At 42.9% G+C, this 20,971-nt stretch overlaps 1 protein-coding gene across 2 annotated transcripts in view; it reads right to left on the bottom strand.

Moving 5' to 3' along the window:
• Nucleotides 1–20,971, bottom strand: part of atrn (attractin) — a 157,903-nt gene that overhangs the window by 60,120 nt on the left and 76,812 nt on the right. For both annotated transcript variants that reach the window (XM_072457533.1, XM_072457531.1), the window contains exon 25: nt 17,938–17,999. In XM_072457533.1, the coding sequence (XP_072313634.1) occupies nt 17,938–17,999 (62 nt within the window). The remainder of the gene's footprint in view (nt 1–17,937; nt 18,000–20,971) is intronic.

Genomic DNA, 20,971 nt, shown 5'->3' with positions numbered 1-20,971 from the left:
AAGTTCTGTATGTTATGCAAGAAACTATTTGAGGTAATTTTCCATCAACCACATCAAAGTGTTTTTATATGCTTTCAGCAGTTTTGGGGTTTAATATTTGGTGGTGTAATAGGATTGTCTAAACCAGACATTATATTGTCAGCGTTTATCTGGGAAGAGCACAAAAATACACTGCCTTGTCATCCTGAATTGTTTTCAAGTCAATTGTAACTAAAGTAACACATGCCAATTCATTTTTCCAAGCTCTTGAGTAAAAAAAAATGGTCTCCAGAAATGTCTGAAACTAATTCCAAATTCAACCTTATTTCAATTATAGTCCACATTCCTCTTCTCAAACTTCCAAGAAACAGATTACATATTAATTTGGCCTTCCACTACTTCACATATAATGGAGCATGTGTGCGTCGGTGCAGAGGCCATAGGTGGGTAAGCTGACAGCAGTACAATAACCCTGGGCACACACCAGCTGAGCGCTCACTGGTCTATGTCCGACTGAATACTAATCCTGTGGCGCGGGGGCTCCTGGCTGCTACTACGAGTGGCGGGAAATTAAAAGCACTCACCGTTCAACACCTTTTTATTCCTGAGACGCTGATGGGTTTGTCCAGTGGAGCGCTCAGTAGCAGCCAGAGGTCTAAATTTGTTTAGGCAGGAGGGAGGCAGGAGGCAGGCGGGGGGTCAGCTCCCAGAGAGACCCACCTGGAAACATCCACGGCATTGTTTTCTCTCCAATACAACACCGCGCTAAGCTTTTAGTCAGGAAATATATTGTTATAGGCGACCACTTGAGATGATGTAGCACCAATACTGTATATACTAAAGTGCCAGCTTTGGTATTTCTGATGACAGCCAAAGGATAAACATTAAATGACAACATTAAATTTGGTTAACAGCTTCCCTCATAGCCTTTCTAAGCCATGATACAAGGTACAAGACGCAAACAAACGCTGCTAAAACCCTTAGAATGCCTGAATGAATGTGGAATAATACCTTTACATTTTAATAACGTTTTAGTTTAGTATACGGCTAAATCGTAGTCCTATTTGGATAATTGACATCGTTATCTGGACTACGGATGTCAAGGTTTTTATGTTAATCGAGTATCGTGATTATTCAGGTCACACTTTAATCGGAAGAACCAAAAACATATAATTGTTAAACTTTTTAGCATTTTAGTTCGATCTCTCGTCCAAAAAACAGACCAAAATGTAAATAACTTTTGATAACGCTTTTGAGATTAGGTCTATTGTGCTACGGTTTTGGTGAAAGTATTCTTCCTCAAATACAAAGGAAATTTAAAGTTAGGGTAAAGGCGCAGAGTTTTCATCCCCAGTGAGAAAAAGTGTTGTCTGGAGTTGAAAGGATTGGCCTTTAATGCTGAAGGGGCAAACTGTCAGGAGCAGTGGGCAGGTGCCGTACATTTCCAGATCTGAAGCTCACTTGGGCCTGTTCTACCTTATCTTACCTTTTGGATTTTTTGTGCTACTCAACTGCTGTGCCGCTGTTGTGAAAGTGATCTGCAAAATAATGCCAGAACATACAAGAAGACTGTCTTTGTTTACCAGTTGCCAACGTATTAAAAGGACAAACATACAATAAGAGAAGTCTTAAAGTATGTTCTGGTATCATTTTGCAGATTATTTCCACAACATCGCCCAAATACCATGTGGTGCGTCTTTAAAAACAATCTGCTCGAAAGCACCCTCTAATGACAATAAGGAGTCAATGACAAACTCCTTTTTGAGATGGAACTAGTGTACTAAGTGTGAAACAAGCCATTTGTTCTTTGAGTAGCCAATTCTTTAAAACAATATAAAACTAGTCTAAAACTTTTGCAGAGCCCTGTCCTATAGGAGCTAGTGCCATTAAGTCCCTTTTACAACCAGAAGCAGTGTGCAGATGTTATAGTATACGCTCTGTTCCTCTGTGCGATCCCCTGCACACACTCATAGATTTTAATTAGTCACAGTCAATAAAATTTGCAACCGACAGTAATCTAGCACCTTTTTAAAATGTGTAGAGACCTAATGAGCACACCGGCGCTCACGCATTCACATTCTTAGAGATTTTAATGAAGTTTGTTCTGTTTTTAAACTGTCAAAACAATCAATTGTTAACATTGTTTATTTGAGAATAGTTGGTGATGGGCCAAACGAGTCGAGGCGCTGAGGTGTCGAGCTGTGTCACTCAGATGCTTTGTCTCAGTTCAGGGTCTGTCTGCTCCGATGGCTACATTTGAAGGCAGGTTGCGTCACTTCCTGTGCAACAAGGCTGTTCCATTTCATGCAGCCCACGAATGTGGCTGACAAATGTGGCCTGCGTTTCCATGGAGATCAGCGGTGAACCAAGGCCACGTTTGAGCAAACTTTGCAGTCTTGTATGAACCATAATGCACTACGCGGCGCATATATTTTTAAAACAGCCGGAGCGAAACAGTGGCTCCTGACAGCGGTACAGGTGACAGGTGGCTGTAAATGCACTTTTTAAATTAAAAGAGTTAAAAGTAACAACTATTCTATTAACATGAAATATATTTTCTCCAGAAACACAGATCTCTCTATTTATAAAGTGATTTAAATGCACATATTACCTTTCATGTATTCCCTTGTCATCATAAAATGCCATTCAGCATATTTTATTCCTTTTTGAAATTCCTAGATAATTTTGAGAGGAAAATTTGTAATTATTTTATATAAGCGCTCAACATAACATATGAGCAAAATCTATAATATATATTTATAATCTGCGACTCGCAGATTGAGAATGACTCTTGGATGAGAGTCGAAACGTTTTGTTTTTCTAAAAAGATGACTACAGCTGAATCTTTTTCTACAATGGAACACTCCTGGACAAATGAGGGATTACACAGACATACAAGCTATAAACTAATTGTTATTCTAAAATAAGGATTTAATCCATTTCAAAAAGTGTAGAACCAGTTAGAAAACATAATACCCTTATTTGGGTATGCTTAGACATAGGTAGGCTATAGCCTAAAATATGATTATTCTTTATTAGAGTAAAATTAGCCTTCACACTTTTCTATTCTGTGAATTTCCCGTTTCATTTAGATTATGTTTCAGACTAAAGTGTCTCTCTGAACCTCTCCAGTCCGTGTCTCATCATCGTGTCTATGTCGACTCCTCCTGTAACAGCCACAAACTCTCCTCCTCAGACAGTGTTTGATCAGACACAGAGTCTGTGTCTGATCAAACACTGTCGTTTTTCTCCTTCTTTAAACCTCTCACAATGAGGTTATCTGGAGGAAACATGTCAAAACTGATCCTTTAGGAGGAAAACTACAAAATCTGAAATGTCTGAAAATACATTGTGTTTGATGCGTCATCTACCCATCACTAGTTGTTGTTTCAGGGTTGCCTTTCCCATTACCTTGGAATAAATTAGGAAAAAATGGAAGTCAAATATAATATAATTTTAATTGATTGGGTGAAAGGGTTTAGAATATAGTCTGTGTGTAAACATATTTGTAGATTTCCAAGTTCAGAAGTAGGGATGTCAAGATTATGCTGATGCTTTTGTGTACATTTGGTATTGTGTGGTCGTATTTCAAATGGGTTTTCCACACTTTGACATTGCTATGGTGTTTTAATTATATTAGCGGTTGAGAGTAGCCGTCAATCATTTTATTTGACGGACAACTCAATATAGATTAAAATGAATTATCATAATCATTACATTTTTTCCTAAACCCGGACTCGCCCATAAAACGTCCGTTTATATGTTGATGCTCCATTAAATGAGCAGTGCTTGAATAACCCAGAGGATCCACAATGACCAGAGACAGATCCTCGTGGGACGTCCCGGGTCTGAACAGCCCTTTTGCACAGGTGAGGGAGAAGAGGGTCTCATTTATTATGGATGTGATGTAGAGGCCTTTCAGCTGCTCGGCTTCAGCACTCTGGATACACCTCCTCCATCTTTCATTGGATTCAAAGCAGAAAGATGAACACTTATGACCCGAGCAGAGGGCACAAGTGAGATGGCAAAGACCGGTGTGTAAAAGTACATGGTCCAAGTTTATACTAAGCCATTTCAGAGCTCAATGCTACTAGTAGTGCTGTCACAATACTGTCACAAATCCAACTCAATTTCAAAAGTACCCAGAGCAGATTTTGATACAATATTAAAACATTTTTCTCTTGTACAGAATAAAAGCACTGTCTTTATTATGGCATGTCAAAATTATTCTAAAACCTTTCAGGACAGGTTTAATTTTGTGGATACGTGCTCTAATGAGTATCTCGTTCTGATACCAGATTCATATTGATTCATATTAGATTTTTGACACTAGTACCTAGGGTTGTCAAAATTGAGTTGATGCTGTGGGTATAAAACATGAAATGAAAGGTTATATTCAGAAATGTGAGAAATGGCAGTGTTAAAAAGTAAAAGTATTGTAAATTCCAACAAGTTATAGGTAAGATAGAAAAATATCATTGATCATATTCAAAGTTATTTCCACAGAAGTAGAAAAGAACTGGTTTGCTTTTTGGAGAGTGGAAAGTGAAAAAAAAGACTACATTTTAAAGAAACTAGCACAATAACCAACAGAAAGAAGATGGGTGAATGGAATTAAACAGGGACCCCAGACAGGGTTAGAAATGTGCACCAGAATAAAGAGCTGGTTAAAAGAGGCAACGTCTTATAAAGGCAACACAGAGGAGGCAGAGCTGGAGCAGGGCTGTGGGCTGTGGGCTGACCCTGCTGAGCGCCTGGGGAGACCCCTGAGGACAGACAGTCAGGCAGTGTCTCGGGGCCCTCACTTCTGCTGCTGCTGGGGACCCGAGGGACACTACAGTGAGCTAGAGCGAGGAGGAGCTGTCAGTCAAACAGACACAAGCTACAAAGTGAGTGTTTTTTTTAAATCTAGAAATGTGTGATTTTAGTGAAGTGAGGATGTGTTGGAGACATTTTTGCTGATGTAAAGACAGGCACTAGACCCCCGATAGTTGCAGTGAACCGTCAAGAGGCTTTATTATTGGCCGTTTTCAGATTGCAATTAATCACAATTACATTTTTATTTACAGCACCTTTAAAATATGTTAATAACAGTCCATTTATTTCTCACATTAAATTCCACTTTATTTTTTTAAATAATTTCTCAAATTGCACAGGCGTAAATAATTGACTTCAAGTGATAAATTTGGGATACATAGTTACAGCTCTAAAGCAGCTGCCAACTTTTGACTCACTCACACTTTTGTCATGGTGCTAATTGCTGTTACACATCACGCGGGGGAGCTCACATTTATCAATATGACACTTTCATTTTCTTGTTTTGCGTCAACATTTCAAAAGTTTTTTCCTGACAGTTGAACATTTTTATTATCTTTCACGTCTCCAAACGCATTTCTATGTAGTTTCACGTTGGGGTCAAGGTCACGCCCCTCCGAGTCGCTCCAAATGATGGATCAGTGTCTGGACTTGCTACACTGGAGTCATTGCTCTATAATGAAGTCAGTCAAATGAAACCCCTCGGGACATTTTGAGGATAAAGTGTCATTAGTGAAGCCTCTGCTCTTTAATTTGACATTTACAATTGATCGTTCTGAACTTGGTCCCAGTCTAGGGCCCCGACTTTCGACCCGGCTATCAAATGCGCTTAATTCCTACTCGACTTGTGGCTTTTAGTGAATCAATAGTGGTTACTCCTTTCATAATTCTCTTAATCATGCCTTTCAGCTCTTCCCCTCATAGTGATTTACATATTCACATAACTTGGCAATAAACAATTCACAACAAATATTTGATCTTTTGAATGGTGCTGAAAATGAACCCGTGAATATAAATGAATATAACTCCAGACACATAGCAAGTTCAATTAAGAGACCAGTATACTGACTTTTCACTGCCCATGAATAACATGCTAATTAAATTCAGTTATCACATTTGGCTCAAGGTGAACGCAGCAGCAAGTACCGAGTCCGCTTGGTTTGTTTGGAGTAAGTTTAGAGCAAAGGCCAGCGGCATTATTCCCATCTACTTAAAAACCTCAGAGTTTTAAAAGAAGAAAGTGCTGGCACCTGTTGACTCTGTGATGCGGACAAACTTTACTGTGGATGGAGCTTCAGAAGTGAAAGATAAAGTGGGTTTTGCTCTGATGTGCTCAAAAGGGACTTAAGACATGAGCGAAGTGATTTATTCAGAGCTTCTTGGGTCTGCCGTATGTTATTTGACCTATTTAAGCTCAGGTCAGGAACCCCGCTGTGCCCCATGCTCTCCCCAACATTAGGCAAAAGTGAAAAAACATTTATATAACTCTTTAGTGAGCTCGTCTCTATGGAAATGCCATTGGCTGGAATGTTCCAAAGTATGGCATTTACTGGTAACCTATCTATCTACCTGCATATCTGTTTGTAATGTAAAAAAACAATATAAGTGGGCCTCGCCACAGATGTGACTTATTGGTCTGGAGTACTTCATGATTTGTTTAATGCCATAATGCTATTCCAGGCAAAGAAACAACACGGAGAAAAACAGGCGCTCAAAACCAAAAACAAGAAAACAAACAAACAAGACCTTTTCTCCATGGAAATAGTAATAAAGAAATAGACTAGATACATAGCAACTCGCCTAAATCTTCCTTATGACATATGCCCGAAAAAACAAAAAAAACACAATGAAAGATCAAAAGGGTTTGGGTTGGTCTGGGAGGAGTTCGGGGAGGCCATGGAGGAGGACTATCGGTCGGCACCAAAGAAATTCTGGCAAACCGTCCGGCGCCTCAGGAGGGGGAAGCAGTGTCTCACCAACACCGTTTACGGTGCGGGTGGAGGCCTGCTGACCTCGACTGGGGATGTCGTCGGACGGTGGAAGGAATACTTTGAGGATCTCCTTAATCCCTCAGTCACGTCTTCCGAAGAGGAAGTAGAGACCGGGGACTCGGAGGCTGGCTCATCCATCACCAAAGCTGAAGTCACTGAGGTTGTTCGCAAACTCCTCGGTGGTAGGGCTCCGGGGGTGGATGAGATCCGCCCTGAGTACCTAAAGTATCTGGATGTTGTAGGACTGTCTTGGTTGACACGTCTCTGCAACATCGCGTGGCGTTCGGGGACCGTGCCTCTGGACTGGCAGACCGGGGTGGTGGTCCCTCTGTTCAAGAAGGGGGACCGGAGGGTGTGTTCCAACTACAGAGGGATCACACTCCTCAGCCTCCCGGGTAAGGTCTATTCCAAGGTACTGGAGAGGAGAATCCGACCGATAGTCGAACCTCGGATTCAGGAGGAGCAGAGTAGTTTTCGTCCCGGTCGTGGAACACTGGACCAGCTCTATACCCTCCATCGGGTGCTCGAGGGCTCATGGGAGTTTGCCCAACCAGTCCACATGTGCTTTGTGGATCTGGAGAAGGCTTTCGACCGTGTCCCTCGGGGTGTCCTTTGGGGGGTGCTCCGGGAGTACGGGGTCCGGGGCCCTTTGCTCAGGGGAGTCTGGTCCCTGTGTGACCGGAGCAGGAGCTGTGTTCGCATTGCCGGTAGTAAGTCAGACCTGTTCCCAGTGCATGTTGGACTCCTCAGGGCTGCCCTTTGTCACCGGTTCTGTTCATAATTTTTATGGACAGAATTTCTAGGCGCAGTCAGGGGTCGGAGGGTGTCCGGTTTGGGGACCACAGGATTCCATCTCTGCGGTTTGCAGACGATGTTGTCCTGATGGCTCCATCAAACCCGGACCTGCAACATGCACTGGGACGGTTTGCAGCCGAGTATGAAGCGGCTGGGATGAGAATCAGCACCTCCAAATCCGAGGCCATGGTTCTCGACCGGAAAAAGGTGGCTTGCCCTCTCCAGGTGGGTGGGGTGTCCTTGCCCCAAGTGGAGGAGTTCAAATATCTCGGGGTCTTGTTCACGAGTGAGGGAAGGATGGAGCGTGAGATCGACAGGCGGATCGGTGCAGCGGCTGCAGTGATGCAGTCGCTGCATCGGACTGTTGTGGTGAAGAGGGAGCTGAGCCGAAAGGCAAAGCTCTCGATTTACCGGTCGGTCTACGTTCCTACCTCACCTATGGTCATGAGCTTTGGGTAGCGACCGAAAGAACAAGATCGCAGATACAAGCGGTCGAAATGAGTTCCCTCCGCCGTGTGGCTGAGCGCTCCCTTAGAGATAAGGTGAGGAGCTCGGCCACACGGGGGGAGCTCGGAGTAGAGCCGCTGCTCCTCCACGTCGAGAGGAGCCAGCTGAGGTGGCTCGGGCATCTGTTCCGGATGCCTCCTGGGCGCCTCCCTCGGGAGGTGTTTCAGGCATGTCCCACCGGGAAGAGGCCCCGGGGAAGACCCAGGACACGCTGGAGAGACTATGTCTCTCGGCTGGCCTGGGAACGCCTCGGGATCCCCCCGGAGGAGTTAGAGGGAGTCTGGGGAGGAGGAAGTCTGGGAGTCCCTGCTCAGACTGCTGCCCCCGCGACCCGGCCCCGGATAAAGCGGCAGAAGATGGATGGATGGGTTTGGGTTGGTACCTAAACTTTAACTTGCGATTTCTGATGTTGTGCCCTTGTGGAATCTAGAATTTAGAGACACTGAAGGTCCACTTTTATGTTACTGGTGAGAGGAGCAGATAAATGACAGAAATATCATGAAATCCAAACTAAATTGATCAAGTCTGAGCAGCAGGCAGTGATGAACATTCATAGATGTTTTCCCCAGTCAAAAGATAATTAGTAAGATAAGATAAGATAAGATAAGATATTCCTTTATTGTCCCACATGGGGAAATTTCATTGGTGCAACGCAGGTAGATACAGAGGTAGATACAGAAGAACAGAACAGATCACTTATAGGAAGTCTGAAAAACACTTTCAGTAGAAGATCTCCTATAAATAAATAAAAAACTCCCATAGACAAATAAATAAATAAATACATAAATACCATTGCATGTGATCACGACAGTAATTGCACATGAATATGTGTCACGACAGCACATAGATTGCACATGAATTTCACAGTAATTGCACATGAATTGCACATGAATTCCAACAGCAATTGCACATATGACAGAATTGCACATCAGTATTAGGTTAGGTCAGTATTGCGAGTGTTCAGGACTAACAGTGTTTGTTATAAAGTCTGACAGCAGCAGGAAGGAAAGACCTGCGAAACCTTTCCTTCACACAGCGAGGGTGGATCAGTCTCTCACTGAAGCTGCTCTCCAGAGCGGAGAGAGTGTCCTGCAGGGGGTGACACTCATGGTCCAGCATAGATGTGAATCCAGCCAGGACCCTACTGTCCCCCACCTCCTGCACCGAGTCCAGAGCACAGCCCAGGACGGAGCTGGACTTCTTGATGACTCTGTCCAGCTTCCTCCTCTCCCTCTCTGTGATGCTGCTGCTCCAGCAGGCCACACCATACAGGAGGGCTGATGCCACCACAGAGTCGTAGAAGGTCTTCAGGAGTGGCCCTGTCACTCCAAAAGACCTGAGTCTCCTCAGGAGGTAGAGCCGACTCTGGCTCTTCCTGTACAGTGCGTCTGTGTTATGAGTCCAGTCCAGTTTGTGGTTCAGATGAACACCCAGGTACTTGTATGAGTCCACTCTCTCAATGTCCCGTCCCTGGATGTTCACTGGTAGGGGGGCAGTGGGGTGGCGTCTGCGGAAATCCACCACCATCTCCTTGGTCTTCCCCGCGTTGATGAGGAGGTGGTTCCGCTGACACCAGTCCACAAAGTCCTGCGCCAGTCCTCTGTACTCCACGTCATCGTCGTCCGTGATGAGTCCGATGATGGCAGAGTCGTCAGAGAACTTCTGCAGGACACAGCTGTCCGTGTCATGTCTGAAGTCTGCAGTGTAAAGGGTGAAGAGAAAGGGCGCGAGGACAGTGCTCTGGGGCGCCCCCACACAGCAGGTCCGAGTGTCAGACACACAGTTCCGGGCTCTCACAAACTGGGGTTGGTCTGTGAGGTAGTCCAGGATCCACTCTGCCAGGTCATACTCCACACCAGCCGTCTCCAGCTTGTCCCTCAGGAGCAGCGGCTGGATGGTGTTGAAGGCGCTGGAAAGATCGAAGAACAGAATCCTCACAGAGCTGCCAGGCTTTTCCAGGTGAGAGAGAGAGCGGTGCAGCAGGGAGATGACGGCGTCCTCCACTCCGATGCCAGACCGATATGCAAACTGCAGCGGGTCCATGGCTGAGCTCACGGTGGAGCGGAGGTGGTCCAGGACTAGCCGCTCCAGTGTCTTCATCAGGTGGGACGTGATTGCCACTGGCCTGAAGCTGTTGAGGTCTTTGGGGCGCGGTGTCTTAGGCACAGGTACCAGACAGGAGGTCTTCCAGACCTGTGGTACCACCCTCAGCTTCAGGCTCATGTTGAAGACATGCTCCATAACTCCACCCAGTTCATCTGCGCAGGACTTAAGGAGCCTGGGGCTGATGCCATCAGGTCCTGCTGCCTTCCTCACTTTAATCCTCTTCAGCTCACTCCTCACCTGTGCTGTTGTGACAGTCAGTGGTTGGCAGGGGGACCGTGTGCTGGGGGGATGGGTGAGTCCAGGTGAAGTGGGGAGCTGATGGTCCGGGGCAGATAAGCGAAGAGGAACAGATGCAGGGCATTGTCCAGCTGTGGAAGAGGGAGCATGCAGCTGTGCAGGGGGAGGGGCGGGTGACCGATCAAACCTCAAGAAGTGAGCATTTAAATCATTCACCCACTTTAGATCCCCCTCTGTCTGGGCCGTGGGGATTTTGAAGCCCGAGATGGTTTTCAGGCTCCTCCATCCTCCTCTTGTAGCCGGCCTCAGCCTGCCTGATCTTCCTCCTCAGCTCCTTCTGCACAGTCCTCAGCTCCTCCTTGTTCCCTGACCTGAAGGCTCTCTTCTTCTCCTTCAGCAGAGCCTTCAGTTCACGGTTAATCCATGGCTTGTTGTTTGGAAAACACCGCACCGTCCGGGAGGTAACAATGTTCTCAAAACAGAAGTTGATGTAGTCCGTGATGCACTCTGTGATGGTGTTGATGTCCTCCCCATGTGGGTCATAAAGCTCAGTCCAGACAGTGGTGCTGAAGCAGTCCCTCAGAGCCTCCTCGCTCTCAGCAGACCATATCCTCACCTCACGGGACACCACAGGCTGCCTGCGCACGATGGGTTCATACACAGGCCTCAGATGTACAAGGTTGTGGTCCGAGCTGCCCAGGGGAGGGAGGGGGGAAGAAGAATAAGCCTCCTTGGTGTTGGCAAAAAACAAGTCCAATGTTCTATTCTCTCTGGTGGGGCAGGTAACATACTGGGTGTATGTTGGTAGAACAGAAGAGGGAGAAGCGTGGTTAAAGTCACCAGAGATGAGGAAGAGAGCCTGTGGATGCTGTGTTTGCAGCCTACAAGTGCAGGAGAGCAGTGCTTCACAAGCATTTTCAGCATTGGCAGACGGAGCCACATAGACTGCGATCAAAATCACATGTGAGAACTCCCGGGGCAGATAATATGGCCTCATGCCAATAGCCAATAGTTCAATATCCTTGTTACATAGCTGCTCCCTCACTGTGCAGTGTTCGGGTTTGGACCAGCTCATGTTCACATACACCGCCAGACCTCCACCTCTTTTCTTCAAGCATTCTCGCGTTCTGTCCGCCCGCAGCAGATGAAAATTGTCCAAACCTACAATAGAGTCTGGCATTTCTGCTGTTAACCAGGTCTCTGTGAAAATCAAGACGCTGCTGTCCCTATAAATCCTCTGGGACCGCATGAGGCTCGCTATTTCCGTCATTTTATTTTGAAGGGACCTCACGTTACCCATGACTACGGCGGGAACCGACTTCTTGTTTGTCCCTCTCTTCTCTCTGAGTTTACGTCCAGCCCGTCTGCCTCGTTGCGTTTTTCTTAGGATGTCCGCCGGGATAACGTGGCGATCTCCGGGTAAGACGACTGTTCTCCGCAGTTTCATGAGTTCCTCCTTTGTGTAAACGCGGGGGCCGGGGGACTCAGAGCCAAAACACATCGCAACGACACGACGAAAACACTCAATCCAGCCGAATAAAGTCAAAACAAGTTAATTTAAAGCGATTCCAGTGCGTGTCCCGATCATTCGTGAAGTTCCTCTTTCATATAAACGTGTATATAAATGTGTACCGACGACACGCCGTACTTTAGCGCGGCCGGAGGGCGGGGGGGGGGCTGGTGGGCTCTCTCGGAGCTAGCTCACGTCACAACAACACAACGAAAAACGCTCAAATCCAGCCGAAAAAAGTCAAAAACAGTTGAATTAAAAAACTATTCCAGCGCGTGTCCCTATCGTACAGTAAAATTGAAAAAATATACTAATTATATTTACAAAATAGTAAATATAATTATATTTATATTTACTATTTAAAATATAGTAGTAGTAGTAATAGTTTTAAATGGTTAATTGCTAGGGCCACGGTCTTAATTTCTCATTCTGAAACCTGTGGATAAAGTCTATATTTAAAGTAATTCATCTTTGTTGCATGTTCATATTCTCCTGCTGTTCTTGATTCGTGCGCTGAAACACTGGAAAATAAAGATTCTTTTATCTGTTCTCTCCAACAATATCTCCTCTAATATACACATTTAGTTGTACCTTTTTGTTTACGATACATAATATACTGTATATATTTCTTCAGTAGATTTGTTTTAATGACTTGTTTTTACATTATGTGGCTATTTTATGCATTTGCTGCAAATTCCCAGTGGAAACAATATTGTAAATTTACCATACCAAATTTTTACTGCCTTAAAATGAGAAAAACAGAACGACAACAATTTGACAGTTTGACAACAATTGGCACGGTAGCGGCTTTATAACATGCAAAAAAATCTGGTACAGACCCTTACTTTATTACTATTCCACATGATACAAGTTTAATAGTTGTAATTTAGTTAACAACTGGTCACTTAAGATCAAGCAGAGGTCATAAAGACAGAGACTTGCCTAGTACTGCCAGTAATTTCCTATGGGGCCAGCATAGACTAAAAATATTCAGCAAGTACTTGGTACGTGGAAATGGAAGCGGCCACCATAAAGTTATTTTAATAGTAGCCTTTAAGTAGCACAGATATGTCAGGGAGGTAGAGAGTCTCATGGGAGGGTGAGCTTTCTGGGACATCCAGCTCTGCGAGCCAAAGTACAAGGTTAAGATTTAGAAAGTAAAAACTGCAGAGAGGTGAGGTGTGGTCAGCCTAAAACAAAGAGTCAGGATCCTTTCAACTTGATGTCTGTGTTTGAAAGATAAATAAAAGTGAACCTTGCTCTTGAAAATACAGCAAATCCCACAAGTGAAGAGTGTGGAGTCCAGACTGACAGCTATATGTTTATAGTTGGATCTTTTATTCTTGCTTTGACAAACTACTGCAGTCCGTGTGGGGAAGCAGCACAATGGGTTGAATGAGGTTAACCCAAACTTGAACTAAGGTATTTACAACATAAAAACTAATGATACTAATTACAGTGGCTTTTTCCACTTTTTTTCATATCACAGCCACAAACTTGAATAAATTGTATTGGCATTTTAAATGAAAGAGCAACACAAAGTGGCCCACAATTGTGAAGTGGAAGGAAAATTATACATGATTTCCAGATTCAAACAAATATTTAAAAAACTGAAAAATGCAGCTTGCAAAAGTATTCAGCCTCTCACAGCTCAAGTGGACTGCGAATCTTTCCGCAGAAAACTATTAGCTGTGCACTACACAAATTTGGCATTTATAGAAGCGCAAGAGGAAAGACATTGTCTAAAAACAGCCATAAGAAGTCTCGTTTGCAGTTTGCCAGAAGCACAAACATGTGGAAGACGGTGCTCTGGTCCGATCAGACCAAACATTTTTTGTGGTGGAAAACTAACCTGGCACATGACTCTGAACACCTCATTGTGTGTTGCTTTGTGTTGCTTGCAAAAAATTCCAGTACAATTTATTAAAGTTTGTGGTCGTTACGTGACAAAATGTGGAAAGTTTCAGGAGTAGAAAGACTTTAGCAAGCCACAGTACAATAAGTGAAATTTAGAAGTTATATTTGTTTCGTAGTAAGGAATGTGCATTAACTTACTATTGCTTACTAATTAGTCACATTCATTATTTAAATGACATGCCTTATAGCAGCCCAATAACCTTTGTAAGATGCCCTTCTATTTATCCAGGCCAGAACTAAAGTAGACAGTAGTTGACAGACAGTAATGTGGACTCAATGACGTTTCAGGTCAAACTTTAAGGAAGCCACAACTACTGCAAATTTCCCAATGAAGTAGTCAAGTTCAATTTTAAAAGTTAAATTTCATTAAGGCTTCTTCGGTTTTCCGTGCCCAGCTGTTTGGGTTTATCAAGCCAAGAAATGTGTCATTCAGGTCAGTGTTACTTCAAAGGCTGCTTGTACTTTAGTGGCCAAGTTTAAAATTGAGAAATATGACATTTTCATTGCAATTTCAGAAAACTACAATGTTTTGGATGTCTATACCACAGGGCTTTCCAGGCCAGCAGGGAAATGTTCAATTTGCTCGAATAGCATTGGGAGTTGATGTCTTTTTAATTTACTTTTCTAAGCAGTGATGTGAAAATAACAGTGGTGTGGACAGTTGGCTGAGACGGCAGGTGTTTGTTGTTTAATGCATGTGGATCTATAGTGGGAGCAGGACTGGTTTCATAGATAACGCTATGGGGCCACCTTCATCTGTCCCCACAGGGAAAAGTAGCAGCCAACAGCAAGGTTAAGAAACATTTAGAGAGAGAAGGAGGAAATAAATTTAGCAAATCATTTCCCTGTTAATTAGCATCCCCTCCTCCCACGCTAAAAAAACAAGCGCCAACAGAAATGCAGGCAAACGGGGACAAGGAAGATGCCAACTTAGGCCCTCATTCATCTGTTGTCTGCTCCAGAGGAACGGCAGAAAGATGGGACGAAGAGATGGGAGTAGGAGTTTGTGGGAGCACAGAGGAAGAGACATAAAGGGGAAAGGCAAGAGGGGGAAGAAAGGAGCAGGGGGATGAAGCAGGCTACCATCTATGGGTGGCAGAGTAATGACAATCTAGGTCCGTTGCAATCGCCTTAGTGATTGACAATTCAATAAAAAATATATCTTTAAAATCATAAACATTCATAAATGCAAAGATAGTGGTTCTACCCGGTTGCTACGATACAGACAGCGCCTCCCCATGGTACAATGCAGACCTGCGTTCACGTAAACAGAGTTTATGAAATTAGCTCCCACACGGAAGAATCCCAAAAAGCATGGGAAATGCCTACTGTCCTATAAGCAGGCTTTGCCTAAGGCCCAAATCACATACCATTTAAATTTAACAAAATAACACTAGATTTCTTTTCAGCATTATAGCCAAGCTAAAAAAAACTGTCAACGTAGTAGAGCTCTCAGTCCCAGCTGCTCTCAGCTCTGATGATTTTCTTCATTTTTAACAACAAAATAAAAACAAGCAAAGATAAATTGCATGAAATTTCTCCCACTATTAGCCCTAAACCAGCCCAAGCTGTAAAACTAGTGTCCCATATAAACCCATCAGTAACTAGAAAGGTTCACAGCTGTTGATCAAGCAGAGATAACTTCAGCCATTATGTCCTCTAAAACCTCAACTTGTATCTTAGACCCGACTCTAAGCAGACTCCTCAAAGACATTCTCCCCTGATTATAGATTTGAGGCAACCGCTGTTGCAAATAAATTGAATTGAAAAAACAAATGCAATGCAATTTTGTAATGAACTACATATGATGTATCTAAAAGTGGAGGTCACCAATGTTTGTCCATGTAGTTCAGTAAAATTTGTTCTGTCCCAGAACAAAAAGGGTACAGTTTTTTCATCAACTACAACACGGAAGCAATGCTGGTGTGTTAGCAAACCACATGTTATTAGCTGTGCCATGATGCCAAAACTCCACTCTGGCCTTGGAAAGTTGTGAAAAGCTCGTATAAACCTGTCGCTGTGAAGACATGAGGTGCTTAGTTTAGGAAACTTCTATAGTGAATATTATTCTCTCATCTTTAATCTACTGTCAGTGTTTGTTCATGTATCATTTATGCTTGTAGTCTGGCTGCTTTCCATCTAACAGGAAAGTTTTGATATCAAACTCCGTCACTTTGGGTTATGATACACGCAACACTGCCATTTACACCAGAGCAAAGGGCAAAGCATGTATATACAATACTGATATTTGCCTGAACACGCAGCAAACGCGAGTTTGTGCTGACACGGAGAAACGTGGATGCTGAGAGAGGCTATAAACACCAAAGCATCATGGGAGAGACTGCAGGGGGGCATCAGTATGCAGTAGAGAAGTCCTATAGTGATTTAGAATGTTCGGCACACTCCAGCAAAAGAGCCAAGATTCATTTAAAACCTTATCAAACATCACTGTATATTGAAAAGGCGCTGGGTCGTGTGAGAAAAAAGTAAATACAGTAGAATCCTCCAAATCAGTGCTATCAACTCTCTCCTCTACCTTTACATTGCTGCAGGATCGATAAAACCAGCATGGAGGCATTTCTCATATCATTTTTTATTATTGTAACAGGCACACCAGTAAAAGAATGCTCTGCTGGGTTATATTCAAACAGCAGAATAAGCACACGGAGCCAACACGCCACAGGAAAGCTTTGCGGGTCGCCTCTCATTTTTGAATCGATAAAACATTACCGAATTCTTGGAAAAAATTGAATAAAAGGCACAGGGATCCATCATGGCAAACGTCACATGTTCTCAGCACGACGCACAACCACAGGCACCAGGCGCTTCTGTTAAACGTTTCCCTGAAGACGGCTACACAAACACGGGGGAAATCAAATCACAAGGCCCTTTTGGGTAAAAACATGGGTTGGATGGGTCAAAATGAAGGCGCGCCATCGTCAAAGTGACTACTGTGAGTGGTTTCTGCACACGGAGAAATGTATGGCACATTTGATGTAAAGCTGAGGGAACGTGGATAATTCATTCTTCATATGTAATCAGAATGACACTGATTATACTTCGAAGACATACCTTTTATACCTTTATGTTGTGACTAGACTGCAGAGAACATATTGTAAAAATATAAAAGACTGAATTCAATGCTTCAAATGTACAAAAATGAGCTTTAGAAACACAAAAAACAAGTTGTTGCCAGTCGTTACATCACAGTTTATCTAGGTTAGAAGCTTTTTCCGTCTCTGCCGCAAAACGCATTCATTGTTGTAGGAAAGCTTAAAAACTGGCTTTTGTTGTCACGGCAACACACCTCAAAACTCGCACAAGTTATCTTTATCTTACATTTATCAAATTCGGAACTGTCTTCAGTAGAGTTCTCATCTACAGCGCCCAATGTCTGAATAATATAGCTGCAACTCATGTTTTTTTTAAGTAGTCGACAAGATTTGTCGACTAGAATTTTTTTAATCAAATAAAGGTGGAAATATGGTGACATTTTGATTTAATAATGCCACTTTGTCTTTTTGTATGCGTTTTAGATATTTCTTTTATAGCCAACAGGTCACGGTTATCTGATTAATCTTTGCAGCCATACTAAAAAGCAATACAAACTGAATATTTTGATTTGTGCTTACATTTAATCAACGCATTTGCCCTTATTTTCCTTGGCCTCAACATCGAGTCCATCTAATCCATTTGTTTCACAGACAAACGATGCATCATTAGTAGGTGTGGTGAATGAAAATAGCTTGTGCTTGAGTTACGGTCTTCATAGACGGGCTGTAGTTTAACCACTGTTGGCCATTTACTATGAGCAATTGCTGCTGAGAGAGACACTATAATGTTCTGTGTCCAGTGAATAAGATGAAAGCGTGTGTGAGATTCGGCTGTGTGCGCTGACAGTTATCCGGCCCTTATAAAACCAGTGGGCGGCGACGGCGGCGGCAGCAGCACTCGCTCACGGTAATGGCGGGTACGCTGCATTTGGTAATACATCTGCTCCACTCGCACATGGAAGGAGACGGTGAACATTTCAACACTTCTGCGGCGTGAAGAAAAGGATTTGACATTTTCTGAACTCACCTGAAGAACGTGACAAAGAACTGCACCAGGTCCATGAAATTACTGTGCTGCGAGAAGGCAATCTGTGGAGACAAACAGGATATAGAGTTAGCGAATGAGTGAGAGCGGTGCAGTGTAATGGCATAAACTTTAATAGAAGGGTCAGCACTCTAAAGCGGCCGTCACATCTGAATGACCTTCTTGCGTTGGGAGAAAAGAACGTAATGAGCAGCACTTATAACGAGCGCTTGCATAGAGACACTATGTATTCCATGTGTAGCTGTGGATGCATTTATAGACCATAGATTGTGCTTCTCTGCACTTTCTGGACATCCTGCAGTGGGATACAACTTAAATCGAACTCCTGGGTATTGTTTTATGAGCACACTGTGTGGAGTTTATAACAAAGTCATACTGCCACAACACTAAATTACTTTGAGAATGGTTTGAGTATTGGTTTAGCATTGACTTGTATATTAAGTGGACTCTGCCAAAGTTACTAGTCAGATCTGTGAGACACCGTTCAGTTAAAAAAATGTTTTTCAAGACATTTTTGCAACAAAAACTGAAAAGTTACAATGTGCATGAAATATTGAATTAAAAAAGGCAAGTAAATAAATTAAAATATTTTAACTAGTAAATGGTATGTAAAGCCTTGTTCTAGTCATTAGTTTAAAGCAAATACAGACTTCAGCTTTCATGAATGCTCAGTGTAATTTTAAGTTTCATGAATTGCAAAGCGTGGACGGATGTTTTTCAGTTGAGCTATATCCAATTTAAAATGTATTTGATCTGTCTAAAGGGCAGCATGATGGGACAGTGGGTTCGACACCCGGGCGCTGTGGGGCATTTCTGAGTTCTGTGTGCAGTTTGCATGTTCTCCTCATGTCTGTGTAGGTTTCCTCTGGGTGCTCTGGTTACCACTAAAAACATGTGCAATAGAGATGTGAAAATGAGATTCAAAATTCCAGTAAGATACTCCTGGTTAAATAAAGAATAAATGGATTATAAATCATACAAAACCTCACAATCCATTTTCCCCACTGCGGTTTCTTTAACAGGTGGCTGCTGCTGCTGTTTCAAATAAAATTGTATATTGTCTAGCAGGAGTTGGAGTAGATGAATATTTATCATTTTAATTTCTCTTTATATTCCATTTGTGAGTTCCTCTTCAACCTTTTGTGGCAAATCAACTTAGAAAAGGTCTCTCTTTCACACATGCCTCTTGGCCCTAAATCATAATTATGTTGCCCACAGCCTTTTCCCCATAGACTTCCACTGTAATCACCACAAGAGCAATCGACTGACACCATCATCTTAATCAAGGTTTCCATAGCAACATTAACACTGCATATCTACCTGCTCAAACTTGTCGTTCCTCCTGCAAAACACAAGGCCTCCAAAAGATAACTAAAGGCACGTCTCAACATCTGCACAACACCACAGTGCCCCGCTATGGCGGTAAAAAGCTACTGACACACACACACACACACACACACACACACACACACACACACACACACACACACACACACACACACACACACACACACACACACACACACACACACACACACACACACACACACACACACACACACACACACACACACACACACACACACACACACACACACACACACACACGACACCTTCTCTTGGACCATCACAGCTTGTCTTATTATTCGAGGGATTTGCATACAATTACACACAGGGAGAACGCTGTAAAACCAACTTGCAGGCAGGCTGAATACTCAATTGTGATCAAGACTGTCAATGTACACGCACGAGACGTCAGACAGGTCAGATGTGTAAGCGGTGACTTTACAGAATCGCAGTCTGGATTAGCCATCGTTGGTGTGCGAGTGTTTTGTAATGGAGTCGGAGTCTCATTTAGTTGTATAGTCAGCGCCATCTGGTTCAGTAATGTGCTCCTGTTGATTACTGTTGAGTGCTGAGGCTGTAATAGGGTAATTTTTCCCCAGCATAGTTGAATCCAGACAAAATAATGCCATAATAACCTGAGCGAAATGTCAATGAGTGGAAAACGTGGAAGTTTAGCATTTTGAGTCACGACACTTAAGCGATGAAGCACTAGCTCATTCAGTTGTTGTGCTTAATTTAATGTTTTAACGTTAACTCAACATATTCTGCAAAAAAATATGAAAATACGCAAATACTGATAAACCCAAACATTTGTATTGAAAGAAGAGGTTTACTTACGGTTTCAATACGGCAATACATCACAGAAACAGGACAAAATGTGACATTTTCTTAATAGATTTGGTTTTGATCTATTTATGGGATTCAGAATGATTAACAGTTAGGTTGGTGCCATATGTGATTAATAATTTAAACTAAATATTATATCTTCTGAATGGGAAAAACTCTGCCAAATGTTTAATGCAACAAGAAGATGAAACCCACGAAAATCAGAACTAGAGTAAAGGAACATGTGTTTATGAGTATTAAGAGTATTGAGCCTTTTCCTTGGTATCGAAATAAGAGTTTGTCCTACACACTAGTTTAGTCATGCTGAACTTACAAAGTTTGGTACTCATTTGGCCACTTCTACTATCAAATTTGTTTTTACATGTTTTGAAACGACAATAATTTCAAAAGAGCATAAACACAAGGTTTTGCCTTGCGTGTCTAATTTCCTTCACACTGTAATCCGACCATCACATCCCTTTGTCCCTCCCTGCTCTTCATCTCAAAAGGACGTCTTGAATGCATTTTCATACAGACACAAAACATTCACAAATGTCTGAGCATCAAACAATGCAATTAAGAGCTAGACTCACAGAGGACAGCGGCAGTTGTGTAGCATATTTAGAAATGAGACCAAATCTAATGGGAAATTACATGCAATAGAGATTCTTCTGCCTTTCAGAGCCATTTAGTAACAACATTGACTTATTGTGGGCTTAAATGGAAGGCAAATCATGTTTACTAGAAAAGATTAACATTATGACATTGACATCAAGACACAGGGAATGACTCAACAAAGCACATTTGTGTACTTCTTTTAGCAGATTTGAATTGCTTTTCTTGT

The sequence above is a fragment of the Eucyclogobius newberryi genome, unplaced genomic scaffold, assembly GCF_026437365.1.
Source record: "Eucyclogobius newberryi isolate DKJ021-1_F unplaced genomic scaffold, fEucNew1.0.hap1 SCAF_21, whole genome shotgun sequence".
Lineage (NCBI taxonomy): Eukaryota > Metazoa > Chordata > Actinopteri > Gobiiformes > Gobiidae > Eucyclogobius > Eucyclogobius newberryi.
The sequence above is the reverse complement of the archived record's forward strand: the minus strand, read 5'-3'. Positions and strand labels throughout refer to the sequence as shown.